The sequence below is a fragment of the Cynocephalus volans genome, chromosome 6, assembly GCF_027409185.1.
Source record: "Cynocephalus volans isolate mCynVol1 chromosome 6, mCynVol1.pri, whole genome shotgun sequence".
Classification (NCBI taxonomy): domain Eukaryota; kingdom Metazoa; phylum Chordata; class Mammalia; order Dermoptera; family Cynocephalidae; genus Cynocephalus; species Cynocephalus volans.
The window spans coordinates 123,383,088-123,397,272 of NC_084465.1; the positions used below are offsets into that span (position 1 = coordinate 123,383,088).

Consider the following 14,185-nt stretch of genomic DNA (forward strand, 5'->3'; position numbering starts at 1 on the left):
AGTTCTGTTGGATGCAGGCAAAGTGAAGCTGAACCCTCTTCTGTAGGTTTGGATTGGGGTCTGAAGTGGTGAGGCTGGCCGTCAGAAGGAAAGGGGCTGGCGTTGTCTCCAGGAAATGAGGGCACGGGGCTGCTCTGGATCCCTCCTGCTGCTGTCCTGGAGGATCAAGGAAGCCCTTGGGAATTGGGGACCTGCAGTGAGCTGGCCTTAGTTCACCCATCTTACTCAGTAGCTGAGAACAGGTGTCCCAAACAGGCCACCTGCAGGCCACAGCCTGAGGGGCTCCCTGGGCTCTCCTGTCTAGACACTCTGGTTATTGTCATTCGTAGCTTGGCCCTGGGTAGCATCTAGGGTTACAGTCTGCGGAAGTCTCCCAGTACGAACTGGTTCCTTTTGTTCAGAGGTTGGTGATTCTCAGCTGGAGTGATTTTGCCCCCAGGGGACATCTGCAATGACAAGGGGACATGTTTGGTTGTCAGGACTGGGAGGGGTGCTCCCAGCACCTGGTGGTGGGTGGAGGCCAGGCATGCCACTCAACATCCTACCTTGCACAGGACAGTCCAACAGGAGTTATCCTGCTGGGAATGTCAGCCACGTTGAGGCTGAGAAAGCTGAAGCTTGTCGTGTGTCATTAACCACCGTTGTCTTTGGATAAATAATCATTGTCTCACTGAGTATTTCCTTCTTGCCAGCATCGATATGTAGCTTGCAGATGTATCCTTGAGACAGAGTCAACATATGCAGCATATGGTTAGTGGATCTTCTGGGCAGAGCAAAATTAATAAAATACCCCCGAGAAGGTATTTAGAATATTCTCAGAATGTAGCTGTAGGGCTTTTCAGTTGGAGCTCTTTTTCATTCCTTGACTTTGGCACATGACTGTTCTAATAAAAAACACACCCACATGAACTGAGTGGGTGCTACATTGATCACCGTGAGGTGGCAGGCAGTGACAACAGACCCTGCAGATAGCCCTGACTTAGGATCACAGAGACACTGAAAACCATCATTACATCCCTAAAAGTCCGTCCCACTTTTTTCAATGTGGATAGCACAAAGTCTTGATGGTATTCTAGAATCTCTACACCTGGAACCCAGAGAAGGGTCACTTTTGCTCCTGTAGGACCTAGAAGAAGACTTTTCTTTGTCTTCAGTTTTCTACTTTCTGGGCAGAGGCCCCCACGCCCCCTGCCCTGCCCCGAAGTTTCCCCCCTGTTTTCTTGGAGATTAAAAAAGGGCGATGGGGGCAGGAGGCAGCAGGAACCTACACAATCCAGCTGTCACCTCGGGTTTTGAGCTGAGTGGAGGCACCACCTTTCTCTACATCTCAGGCCCTGTGGCCTCCCCAAGAGCCTTCTCAGGGGAACAGCCATTTATTTCCACAAGTCTGTTTTTGATCAACCCTGAGCTAGATGACTCTCCAGCAGAGTGAGTGAAAACATCTTTCTTACAAGTGCTGGGGAGCCTCCAATGGCACGTCTCCGGATGAATCTTTTGGGTTCTGAAGTAGGGTGGTGTTTTGAATGAAGTCCTGCAAAGAACTGCCACAATCCAAGTCCCAAAGGCAGAGCCCGTATGACCAGTGACCACGGGATGGGCTGCAGGCTGTGCCCGGAGGAGGAGCCCCCTTCACACTGCACCCCGTATTCACCCAGTGCTGAATGGCCCCTCTCATCCCTACTGACCACTCTGAGAACTAACCTACAGCCGGTCCACCACCCACCATCCCGAATCCTCAGGCCACCCAGGCTCTAGGACCCAGAATGTTTTGGATTGTAGGCAGATAATGAGAGCACAGCCATTTGCTGAAGGACCCCCAGGAGGGCGAGTCCCACTCTGCATTCAGACTATGGCTGTAGCAGAGTCTAAGGCTGCTCATGTTTAGTGGGTTACATAAAAGGCTATATATGGAGTGCGATGGTTTTGCCACCAAACAGATTACAAGTACACCTTGCTGTGTTTGGAGCTGGATTTAGAAACAGTGGGTGAGTGGACCTGTGTCCTACCCACTGCTGACCTGATTACCTCTCCAGGGCAGATCTGAAAATCTCTGTCCACCTGTTAAGTAAACACCTGTTAAATAAACACCTTTTTGACATGAGAGCCAAACAATTTCCACTTGGAATTGCGGTGTTGCTGGCCCATCCTACTTTATATATTGATTGCCAAGGTCCAAGAAGGAACGAAAGCTCCCTTGAGGAGGGACATGGTCTGTCCTGACGGAGAGCAGGGAGAGTGTAGAAGCGGGCTCTGCAGCGCCGGCTGGCGGTAGTGTCATCACAAGCCTTGTTGCGCTGTGGGTGACCCCACCTGCCTGCAGAGGTACAGGTGTGGCCTTACCCTTGAACTCTCCACACCCAAATGCCATGGCTTACCCGCTCTGAGACGCCCAGAGAGGCCCAGCTGCCCTGCTCACGACTAACTGCTGCCTCTCCTGCCTGCCACCTGCTTTGCTAACTGCTTGGCGCCTGTTCTGGCCCTGCCACTGTGGGATGAGGACCAGCTGTACCTTGTGGCCCTGCATTGTTGAGGTTCGTCCCGCTCCTGCCTGGGGGCAACTCCGGGGTTCCCTCTGGCTCCACTGACCTGCATGGAGCAGCTTTCGCTGGCAACTCGGTCCCCTCCCTGCCACCTTCCTGGAGCCCCAGCCACACCCAGTCACTGGCAGGGGACGTGAGGGTGCCCGCTCATTGCCTGGCTGTGCCGCCGCCGCTGGCTTATTACGGTGCACTGGAGATGGCCGAGGCACGGGACAGCCACGAGGAGTTCTGCATCCCCCTATGCGTGGTGCCCGCCACAATTAGCAACAAAGTCCCTGGCACAGACCTGAGCCTCGGCTCTGACACCAGCCTGAACGTGGTTGTCCAGGTAAGCACTCTGCCTCCACCCCTCGCTCAGCTTTGCTTGCTTGTCCCAATGCTTGCTCCTGCCCCAGGAGGCATGCCCTTCTCGGGGCCTCTGCTTCTCCCCCTCAAGTAGACACTAAAAGGGGAAACCCATTTAATCTTCCAGAATGAATGAGCCACATGTACTGTTACTCTTTTTCTTTCCATTAGCTTGACTATATATCACACTTTCCATAACAGGATGAATTTTTCTTGTTTCTCTATTTTGGGGGAAGCCTGTCTCTACTGATTAAAAATAAGATGTTATGCACAGTCCTCTGGATAATATGTCCGTACATCTAAATAAGAAGAGCTGTGGAGCCCCTCTCTGGGGAGGCCTGCTGCTCCTGCCCAGAGCTAATAGGTAGATCGTGGTAAAGTCGCAGGAGCAAGCAGAAAGCGCCTTTGGGTGCCAGTGAGTACGACAGTTACAGGACAGAGCCGTGTTGATCTGGGCAAAGGAAGTCCCAGGCCACTGCTGGAAGTGCACCCTTCCTGGTGAGCTGAGAGACACTTTAAGAGATAAAATTGCTCTGTACCAGGAGGCGGCTTTTACCCATAACACATCTGATGGGGAGGCATTGATCCAGCGGGACTGGGACATGGCACTGGCAACCATGCTGCACTTAAGGTCTCCAATGCACTGACTGCTCCACGTGGTCTGTGTGCTGGACACGAGAGCTCTGGCAGCTCCCTGCAGCAGAGGCCCTCACTGGGCAGGAAAAAGGATGATGGGGTTGGGACAGTGACTCCCAGCAAGGCAGCTCTGGCCTTTCACTTTGGCCGTTCACATCTGAGTTGGCTACAGAATTTGCAACAAAAAAATCGCTCATGACTCTGTTGGAGAGATCCCTTAGTCCAACTTGGCACAGAACCTCGGAAAACAGCAGTTTTATTCTAGGCTCTGCTCTGAGTTGAACTGTAATGCAGGGGAGGGAGGAAAGGCCCTCACTTAGGTCTGAGCATGCTGCTCTCCTTTCGAGTTTTGCACTGACTCTCATGACAGATATGGCTCAGTGTCTCCCTTGTGGGCTTGTGTCTCTAGTGCTTCCTGAAGACAGGGGGACGGCCTTGCAGAGCTGGTCAAGCTCATTCCCATGTCACACCTCTGCAGGGCCCTGCACTGAACCTCCCCGCAGTTGTTTCTTTGCATATGAAATGCAGAGGGTTACGTAGTAGTAGCCGTATTGTCACTGGGTGGCACCTTCCTGGCTTAACTCTAACATCTCCTAGATGTTCACACTTGCTTTAACCCTCTCTACTCCACGTGGCTTCGCACATGAGCTACTGGGCTGCACTTGCTGCTGGTCCCTGCTGGGGCAGGAACGGGACCCCCACCCACCCACTGCCCACCCTGACCCCATGTGGTTGCCGCCTGAGTTCGCGGACGTCAGCTACCTGGAAGAAAGGCCACAGTCATAGGAAAACTGACCTCCCACTTCTCTTTTCTGTCTAAACACTGCAGTCAAACTCTGCTCTATCTTCTCACACTCGATTTATAGTTTAAAGAAGCAGTGTTGCACAGTGTTGGTAGTGTCTGAGCTGCGGCCTGGAGCTTTCCCTGTAGTGGGACCCTTCCCAGGGCTCTTGCTGGGGGAGCCAGTTGTGGGTGCGGGGGGGCATTGCATTTGCCAGGCGCGTCTGTGGTGAGACACTGTGGGCGCTGGCTCTGCCCGCTGTCTGGCTCATGGCCACTGTCCACATGCCGGGCAGGGGCGTGACCCTCTGCAAGTCCTTCTCCCACCCGTGACTCTTGACAGAACTACTTTGGTGACTGCAGGGGCACAGCGGGAATGGCTTACTATTTTTAGCAGGAACTAAGTGAAGCCTTCAGATACCATCTAGGTAATAGAGTGTTTAGGCTCCAAGCTGGGCAGACTTCCAACCCAGCTATCGCCATCTTCACATCCAGGGGCGTTCAGAGGCCGGGGCCTGTGCTTGGTGGTCAGGCTCAGCCGGCGCCCTTCCTTTTATCTTCCACCCACAGCGCCGCATTCAGAACTCAGACTACATGTGTGGATCGCCTCACAGTGGAGCTTTGCCAGCAGAGTTCTTTTGCCATAAAGTGATTATAGCATTGTCCTTTGAATTAGTGACTGTAATTCTCCACCTTAGGGTGGGCCTGTGGAGGAGACCCAGTTGGTTTTGCACCTCTGGGGGGACCTGGCATCCTGCGCTCTAGCCCAGGGCACCCAACCTGCAGTCCTGTCCTCCCCCTGAGCCCCTCTCTAAGACAGACCAGGCTGTCAGATTGCGAGTACTTGGATGCTACATGAAAAGACCCAGGACAGACACAGCAGGGAAAATCCAGAGTCCTGTCCCCCAACCCCGTGGTGGCCATGGGCTCTTTGGACACATGACCAGCGGTCACCCTGTCCCTGCATAAGCACAGAAGAGACGTGAGTCAGCCCGTCGATGCCTGTCTGTCCTTCCTGTCTCTGCTTCTAGAGAATGCAAGGCTGCCCACTCACCAGAGCACATGCTGAACTTTGAACAGATTAATCTAATTATTTGGGGAGGGTAAGACTCTATCAAAGAAATTGGAATTACTGATTAGAATGATTTTAACTGCACCTGCATGTGTTAATCAGTGCTCATTTAAAATAACCTAGTTTCTTGAGTCAAAATCTCCAAATTGGTATCATCACACTTTGGTGCACAGACCCTCCCTTCTCTTCCCCGAGGAGCTTGACGCCTGGGATCTCAGGCCCACAGCCCACCCCTTTCCTGCCTTCACTCTCCACCACACACTGGGGCTGGTTTAGGAGCAGGACAATGGCTGGCCCGGAGGTGCCCGCATTTGCTTCCTTCAGTGACCAGCACTTATGGAGCGCTCACCATGCAGGAGGCACCGCCGGGAGCTGCTGACACTGCATGGCACAAGCCCAGCCCTGATCCCTGCCCTGTGGAGTTTGCAGTCTAGTGAGGAAGACACAGCAATGGAGTAAGCACATGAGTAACTGCAGGAGGGCCCACCAGGTTGATTCCTCCGGAGAAGGGACCTGCTGGGTAGAGAAGCCCATCACAGAGGGAGCGGTCTGTCCTGGGGCTTGGGCAGCCTTTTCCTGAGAAGCAGCATCCAACTCTGGCTCAGAGCTGAGGCGGCAGGAAGGCGCCTGTTTCAGTTTCCTGTGGCTGCTGTAACAAATGAGCACCAACGTGGTGCCTCACAGTGACACTCACATGCTGTCCCATAGCCCTGGAGGCTGGAGCCATGGCTGAAACAGGGTGTGGGGTCCAGGGAAGAGCCTGCCCCAGCCCCTTCCAGGCCCCAGCATGCGTTCCGGGTGCCCCGGTGCCAGGCCTTGTGCCTCTGCATCCAGCCTCCCAGGGCCCACCTGGGTAATCCTGGATATTCTCCCTGTCTCAATTTGTAACTTCATCACCATGTAAGGTAACGTTCACAAGTCCCAGGCAGCGGGACCGGGATACTTTGGGGGCTGCTGTGCAGTCACCACTGTGCCTGCAGAACATCCGGAGTGCAGAGCCCAGCACGAGCAAAGGCCCGGGAGGACTGGAGTGTGGCCCGTCCCAGGGCCTGGACGACAGCTGGAGCCAGGCTGCAACCCGGTGCAGGAGTTTCAGGGCCAGGGGTTAAATACAAAGGCTTTGACGTGTGGTCACAGAAGTAGTGAAGGATTTTTAATCAAGGCAAGAACTTGGGCAGATTTGTGTTTTTTGTAGATGGAGCTTAGTTTGTGTGAACAGATTGGAGAGTCCAAGAGGGGCTGCCACAAGCAGGTTAGATGCTCTGGCAGGGACTTGGGCAGGTGCTGCAGTGGGAAAGCGGAGGATGGCTTTTGTGATTTTCTCCCCTGAGCATGAGTCATCATGGAGGGCAGGTGACGAGACATTTGATTATAGATCTGCTGCCTGTGCATCCAGAATGTTTCTTTGCTCGCTCTAAGAAACCACCGTGTGTCCTAGAGTAGAGGTGTCCTAAACATGTTGTAAACCACAGATGGACTGAAGGTGATCCAAATTCTAAAATCACAGGGCACTTTCAAAAGAAAAGATAAAATAGCACAGAGATTCCCATCGACCAGGCAGGCAGCTGACATTCCCATAAAATCCAGATTCACCCTAGCTAACGGTGTTGACATCTGTGACAGCTGCTTTAGCAAGGACACGTCCAGAAGGCAAAGTAGAGGAGCTGGTTGGAGGTACTATCCTCCCCGTCACCTCCTAAGGCACCCAGGATGAGGTGGCAGCCAGGCCATTGCGGGCAAGGGCCCTTCGAAGGCTGATGTGTGTCTGGCAGCTATGCACACTGCGTCATCTGCAGTGGTGGCCGCATGCTTGGCTGGGGAGGTGCTTGCTGCGTCTATACCGATGGCTGCATGCTCAGGCTGGGGAGGTGCTTGCTACGGCATGGGGTGGGGCAGGCGGGCCTTGGGCCCAGTACTGGCCAAGGTCCTGGGCTGCGATGATGGTGTCTTCTTCTGTGACCAGACGTGTGACCGCATCAAGCAGTCGGCCAGCGGGACCAAGCGCCGTGTGTTCATCATCGAGACCATGGGGGGCTACTGCGGCTACCTGGCCAACATGGGAGGGCTCGCAGCTGGCGCGGACGCTGCCTACATTTTTGAAGAGCCATTTGATATCAGGGACCTGCAGGTAAGTGAGGGGTGGGCCTCTGTGAGGCTGCTCCCTGGATCTACCCAGTGCTCAAATGAGTAATCTGTGATGGTGGGCTTGCTTCACGAGGGGCGGGTGGCATTGTGAGACCCCCACATCTTCTACACTTCAGATCACCTGCTCCCTGCATGCAGGTGCACCTCGCTCAGTATTAGGGTGACAAGAATAGGCCTGGGTGAGGCAGCCTCTCATTCTGTGTGTGAAGACTCATGCTTACGTATTTTTTGTCTATAAGTAAATGATTTCACCCATTAAGTAGCTAATGTTTTTCTGAAGTCTGTCATTTAAGGACGATATTAACTCATTTAATGGGATCTGATACTTCATTAGTTTCTCTTAGGCCTTTTGAAATATTTTGAACAGCCCCAGACTTCAGGTGTCCTTGTGGTCTGAGGTTGGGGAGACAGAGTTGCTGGAAGGAAGCTTCCTTCTTGGAGGGGGCCCTGTAGCCTCCCAAGAGAAGCTACACTGAACCAGGGCACTGAGACGGCCGGGGACTTGATGTGGGCTTCCCGCTATGTCTGTGCTGTCAGCATGGCAGAGGCACCTGTCGACAGTTAGAAACAAAACAGGAGCCCATCGTGCTGCACTTCCCTGCTGCTTTCTGCTGCTTTTAAAAAATATTTTAAAAATAACAATTTTTTAGAGCAGTTTTAGGTTTGCAGCAAAATTGAGAGGAAGGCACAGAGTTCTCATACACCGCCCTCAAAGTATTCACAGCCCCCACCCCAACACCCCTAGCAGGGTGGGGCAGGACCTCCGCTGACACCACCCCAGAGTTTACATGAGGACTCACTCTGGCTGTGGCTGCAGCTCCTCTCAAGGCTCAAGGTCTCCGCTCCCGAATGGGCCTAGGCATGGCCAGAGTCCCCACAGGCTGCCGGATGCAAGGAGGTTGGAGCGGAGTCCAGGGCCTGGTGGGACCCTCAGCACATGCAGCAGGCGGTCACAGGCATTGGCAGATGAGACAACTTGAGCAATGCTCTTTAAAGTGATGATAGCATCTGTTTCTGAGCTATGTCAAGTGGAGAGATGCTTGGTGTTAATTAACACTGTCATGACATGGACACTTCAGCTGTGAATTTCTTCACAATACTGAATTAAATATTTATGCTTCAAAAATCTACCGAAAGATCATGTCTCACCAGCACTTTATGATGGCTCTTGGCGCATGGTACATGCTTAAGAAATGTCATTATGACTGAGACTTGGTTATATGTAAAAACTTCACTTTTTAGGGTGAGTCACTAGAAAATCACCTTCCTTTTGCACCCTCCTCCCATGAACTGAAATAGGATGTTTTTGCACATTTCCTCTTTCAAGATATAGTTCTCTTTTCCTTACAAAATTTGTGTATAAATATGAATCCATAAAATTTTTTGTTGTTGTTCAGAAAATGTTCATGAGGCAGTTAAATGATCTTCTATGTAAGTCAGGCAACATATTTTCTCCTGAGTGCCCTGAGATAGAAAACACTGTTATGAAAATAGATAAGGAGCAACAGATAAATGCATAAGCGCAAGGCAAACAAACACCCAGAATAAAGTGGATGTTTTGAAGGGAAACCTATTTATTTTGGAAAACATTTCTGGAACTTGTGCATTCCATTGACTCAATAAATATGCCCAGTGATGGGGCCCCCATGCCCATCAAACCAGGGGTCTTCATGAAGTTCATGCAAAGATTATCTTTTAATTCTATTTTTCCATGAACTTTTTGAAGTACCCTCACGGGCACTGCATTATCTTGCTTTATTGCCACCACTGCACTTCTCACTACCTGGTACACTTGTTTGTTTGTGGTATATCTGACGTGTTATTTGCTTATGGGAGTCTCTCACAAAAACACCAGCTGCAAGAGTGGCCCTTTTTCATTCTTATTCACTGCTGCATTCATTCCAGCCCTTAGAATCATGTAGTACCTGGCATACAGTAGGTGCTTAATAAATGCTAACTGTCTGATTAATTCACAAAACACTTTTCTAGTCCAATGTAGAACACCTGACGGAGAAAATGAAGACCACCATTCAGAGGGGTCTTGTGCTCAGGTAACAGGAAAATATTTCTCATCTTATTTTAATTCTAAATACAGGTTTTTAGAATCTGTTTTATGATCTAAAAACCTAAAGAGCAATCATTTCTTTGCCACTGATTCTGTGAATACTTTAGAAATACAGGAGTAAATTGTGTGTTGTGTTAAAAATTTGCTTGCATTTAAGTAGTTAAAATGTGTTTTTAAAATTTTATTTTTGAAGTCTGTTATTTTGGAAAATTATCTCTAAATCATTTTCTTAAGCTCTGACCTTTATGAGGAAAGAAGAAAATACAATAGTCCTCCTTATCCCCGGGGATACGTCCCAAGCCCCCTAGTGGATGCTGGAACCGAGGACAGCCTTGAGCCCATATCTGCTGTGTTCTCGGAGTAATAACTGGGGCAGCTACTTGTGACCAGCGGGCGGGTGGCATCTACAGCGTGGATCTGCTGGACAAAGGGGTGATTCACATCCTGGGTGGGAAGATGCAGGACGGTGCAAGGTTTCATCACACCACTCAGGACACAATCTAAAACTTATTGTTTATTTCTGGAATTTTCCAGATAATATTTTTGGACTGTGATTGACCACAAGTAACTGAAACCGCAGAATGTGAAACTGCGGATAAGGGGGGACCACTGTATGAAGAGTCACATAAGGGACAGCAGCCACTGCGGGCAGAGCACATTGTCAGCGAGCTCCAGGCCTGCTGCTGGGTGGATGAACTCGACTACTTCCTGTTTGTTTCAGAAACGAGAGCTGCAGTGAAAATTACACCACCGACTTCATTTACCAGCTCTATTCGGAGGAGGGCAAAGGGGTGTTCGACTGCAGGAAGAACGTGCTGGGCCACATGCAGCAGGTGCGCCAATGGTTCTGCCAAACACAAAACTAAGCTGTCAGTCATGTGATGACTTTTTAAGATTGATGTCTTATTTTAGACATTTTGGGGAAAAACGTATATTTATAAGTGAATTTCAAGATGATTAAAAACAACATCTGAGTCAAACCAAATATCACTGGCTTTAGGATTCTTTCTCTTGTTTGTGACATTTGGGTATATGGGGATTTTAAGGAAACTATCAACTTTCATATAAATAGTGACACCAGGTAATTGGAAATACTTATTTAATTTAATGAAGTACTTAACTGGAATACTGGGGCTTAATAAGATTTAAAAGGGAGCACCAGATTCCATAAAATGATACTTATTTTGAGATTTACACAAAATCAGAATGATTAAGAAAGAATCTTCTTTCTTAACAGGGTACACTCCTGTTGTATGATTTGTAAATGAGCCTCAGATGACATGGCTAGAGCTAAGTTTGGAAATAAATGGTCCCTGCTCTCCTAATTTGCATGCATATAACTCTTTCCATCATTACCTCCTATTATACTTCAAGGAAGGTTTCAACTAGTGTCCACTATTTATTTCAAAAGGTCCATGAATCCCCTGAAAATTATATGATGAAACAGTAAGCAATAGTTTATCAGATTTCTAAAGGAAATTGTGGTCTACACCCCAAAATAAGTTTTAAAAGTCCTGGTATAAGATTCTACAATAAGGAACAGTTAGCTGACTTGTCCGGTTGATTAAAACCCTTGTCCTAGCAGGGGAAGGAGCTCCATGGGCAGGCTTGACGGGCTCGTTCAAACAACAGGAACGACAGATTGCTTTTTGCACTGTTCCAACTATATGCAAGGACATAGAACTATGCAAAAACAAAACCACTGTTGCAAATTTGAGTCTCTTAAAAACATTATGTGAATTTTGTTAAATAACAGAAACTTTTATCTCTATTTTGATTTCAAAAAATCAAAGTATTGCTGTGTAACTAATGTTTCATGTAACTTTAACCAACAGGGCGGAGCACCCTCTCCATTTGATAGAAACTTCGGAACCAAAATCTCGGCCAGAGCTATGCAGTGGATCACCACGAAGCTGAAGGAGTCCCAGGGGAAAGGTACAAGGCCATGGGGAGGTGGCTACAGCATAGGACACAGGGTGCAAGTTGCCCACCCAGTGAATGTATTGCTGCACCTTCTTTTCTTACATTCAGCGTTGAGCTGAATTCATGATAACATAGATATGAGACCTGATAACATCATTTCACTCTTGCTAGTGTCTCAGTGTTGCTATTTGTGACTTTCAAGGTATAATTAAAGATAATTGATAAAATGCTTTATTCCTGCTTATCAGTGATGGGAGGCATTCACATAATTTAGTAGCACTCTTATTATTAGCCATAACATTGCTGTGCTCACTAAGGACTGTATTACTAAGATCATAAAATGTGACTTTCATTAGTTTTATTTATTTGGCTCCTTGGAACACCTTGAACTGGCTTTTACTTAAGGTACTTAAGACATCCATCGATTCATACACAACTTCTCTTTGAGAGAAAAAAACAACAGAGAAAGGGAGGCATCTGGACTGTTTCCTCCTCCAGAACCTAAATGTATCCTTCGGTCACAGTTTACTCCCTCCCTGCTAGCCACTCCCGTGCTTTCCTGTAGTTTTACTACCTGGAAGTTTTCAAAGGCTGTCACCTGGTTTATCTGGTCTTTGTGGTTAGTGGGTGGATGGAGACCTCCATGTGTTTCTCTGTGGCATTAGGCTGGGCACACTGTCGATATGCATCTGTTATCTGACACCGACTGCCCGGAAGACCACCTCACCCTCCCGCTGGCACACCTGGAGCTGCAGAGCCAGGTCCCCAGGCCTGACCCAGGCATGTGTTCAGGCTGGTCTGACCAACCACAACCACATGCTCACTTGCAGGGTGTGCAGTTTCCTAGATACCCTCAGACTTGTTTACTGCTTCCTGTTTGGTGGGTGTGAGATTCTCATTGTGGCTTTAGGAGGCTAAACTTCATAGGTAATGAGCAAAATGCCAGGTTCTTATGTTTCCTTAACGTTCTTATTTCTCTGTGATCTGTCCAATTATTTTGCTATTGGTTGGTTATGTTTATATTGTTTTATAGAATTTTAAAATATTTTTCATATTTTGTATTTGTATTTTACTCTAAGATCTGGTCAATCACGTTGCAAATATTTTTCTCCCATCTTTTGTCATCCCTTGTCATTTTCTGTAAGTTGTGTTTTAATGAAATATCCTTAATTTTAATGTAGTTAATTCACCAACCTTTTCCTTTATGGTTTGAGTTTTTTGTGTTACTAAAATATTCTTTTATGCTTAGTTCTTTAATCCACTTGATATGAAGTTTAAAGTCTAATTTCATTTATTTTACTGTGGATAAACAATTATTTGGGTGCCACTTATTAAAGAAATTTGTTCTTTTTTCTATTCGGCAGTACAATTTTGATCACGGATAAAGTCTCTATAAAATTAAGGGACTATTTATTACCAGGCTTTTGGTTCACCGGTAGTCAATTATCAATCCTTGCCAAAGCTCCAGTCTTACATGTAATTGCTGATATCTCGTAGGGCTCGTTGTCCTACCTGGGCCTCCTTCCAGTGTCTGGCTGTGATACCATAGAAATAGGTTGTGAAAGGCCACCAGAAATTCTGCTGGGCTTGTTAGTGGGGGACTGCATTTAGTTAGTCATTCGGGGGAAGAACTGACATTTTTAACAATATTGAACTTTCTAATTCCTGAACACTGTATCTCTTTCCATGTATTTTACATTTTTTATCTTTCATAAAAGCATTATTTTTTTCCATAAAGATCTTGCATATTTTTCGGTAGGTTTATTCCAAGGTTCTTGACTTTTAAAAAACTATATTATTGTAAAGGGTGCTTAATTTTTTTTTTATTGCTAGTGTATAAAAATACATTAAAAAATACAATTGATTTTTATAAACTGATTTTGCGATTAGCAATTTTTCTGCACTCTGAATTCTAGTATTTATTAATTTATTTTACATACACATTCCTGTCAACTGTGTGGGGCCTTTTCCTTTTTTCCTTGATCGTCTTGGTTGATGTCTGGGAGTTACTGCACTAGGTACTTCCTCCAGCAAACCCTGAGCAAATTCTTATTAATGTTTAACTGAAATCTTTCTTTCTACATTTTAATATTGACTGTTAGCTTAAGTATTTTCTCAACCATGAAAGGATATGGCATTTTATAAACTTTTTGCCTGAAATGAGATCATGTCATTTTTTTCCATTAATCTGTTTTTAACACAGCATTTCCAGTCCCCACTCATTCCTGACATTGGTGTTTGTGCAAGACCTTTCTCTCGCCCCCCAGTTTTCTGGATCATTCATCCCAGATGTGTTTCTATTAGGGCAAACCATAGCAAGTTCCAATGTCTGACTTACAATAATGGTGATGTAAATAGTCTCAACCTAATTTTAGTCTTTTCAAAGAACTGACTTTGGATTTCTTTCCACTAATAGTTTGTTTTCCACATTAATTTCTCCTTTTATATTTTTCTTTTTACTTCTTGGATTTCTTTTCTTCTTTCCTGTCTCAACTTTCAGCCTCTCACAGTATGTGCATTCATAGGCACATTTCTTCTTATTGATATTTAACTGAAGTCTTACTGCCATTTAAGCTGATTTACCTATTCTAGTATCTAGTATTTAGTGAAATACTCACCACCACTATTTAAAAAAAAAAAAAAAAAAAAAAAAGCTCCTTTCCAAGAATCCTTCTTCC

General features: G+C 47.2%; 1 protein-coding gene across 1 annotated transcript in view; it reads left to right on the plus strand.

Annotated features, from left to right (window-relative positions):
* PFKP (phosphofructokinase, platelet) overlaps positions 1-14,185 on the plus strand; it is a 59,212-nt gene that overhangs the window by 43,768 nt on the left and 1,259 nt on the right. The window contains exons 17-20 of the mRNA XM_063098790.1: positions 7,338-7,502; positions 9,509-9,570; positions 10,306-10,417; positions 11,420-11,519. Of these exons, the coding sequence (XP_062954860.1) occupies positions 7,338-7,502; positions 9,509-9,570; positions 10,306-10,417; positions 11,420-11,519 (439 nt within the window). The remainder of the gene's footprint in view (positions 1-7,337; positions 7,503-9,508; positions 9,571-10,305; positions 10,418-11,419; positions 11,520-14,185) is intronic.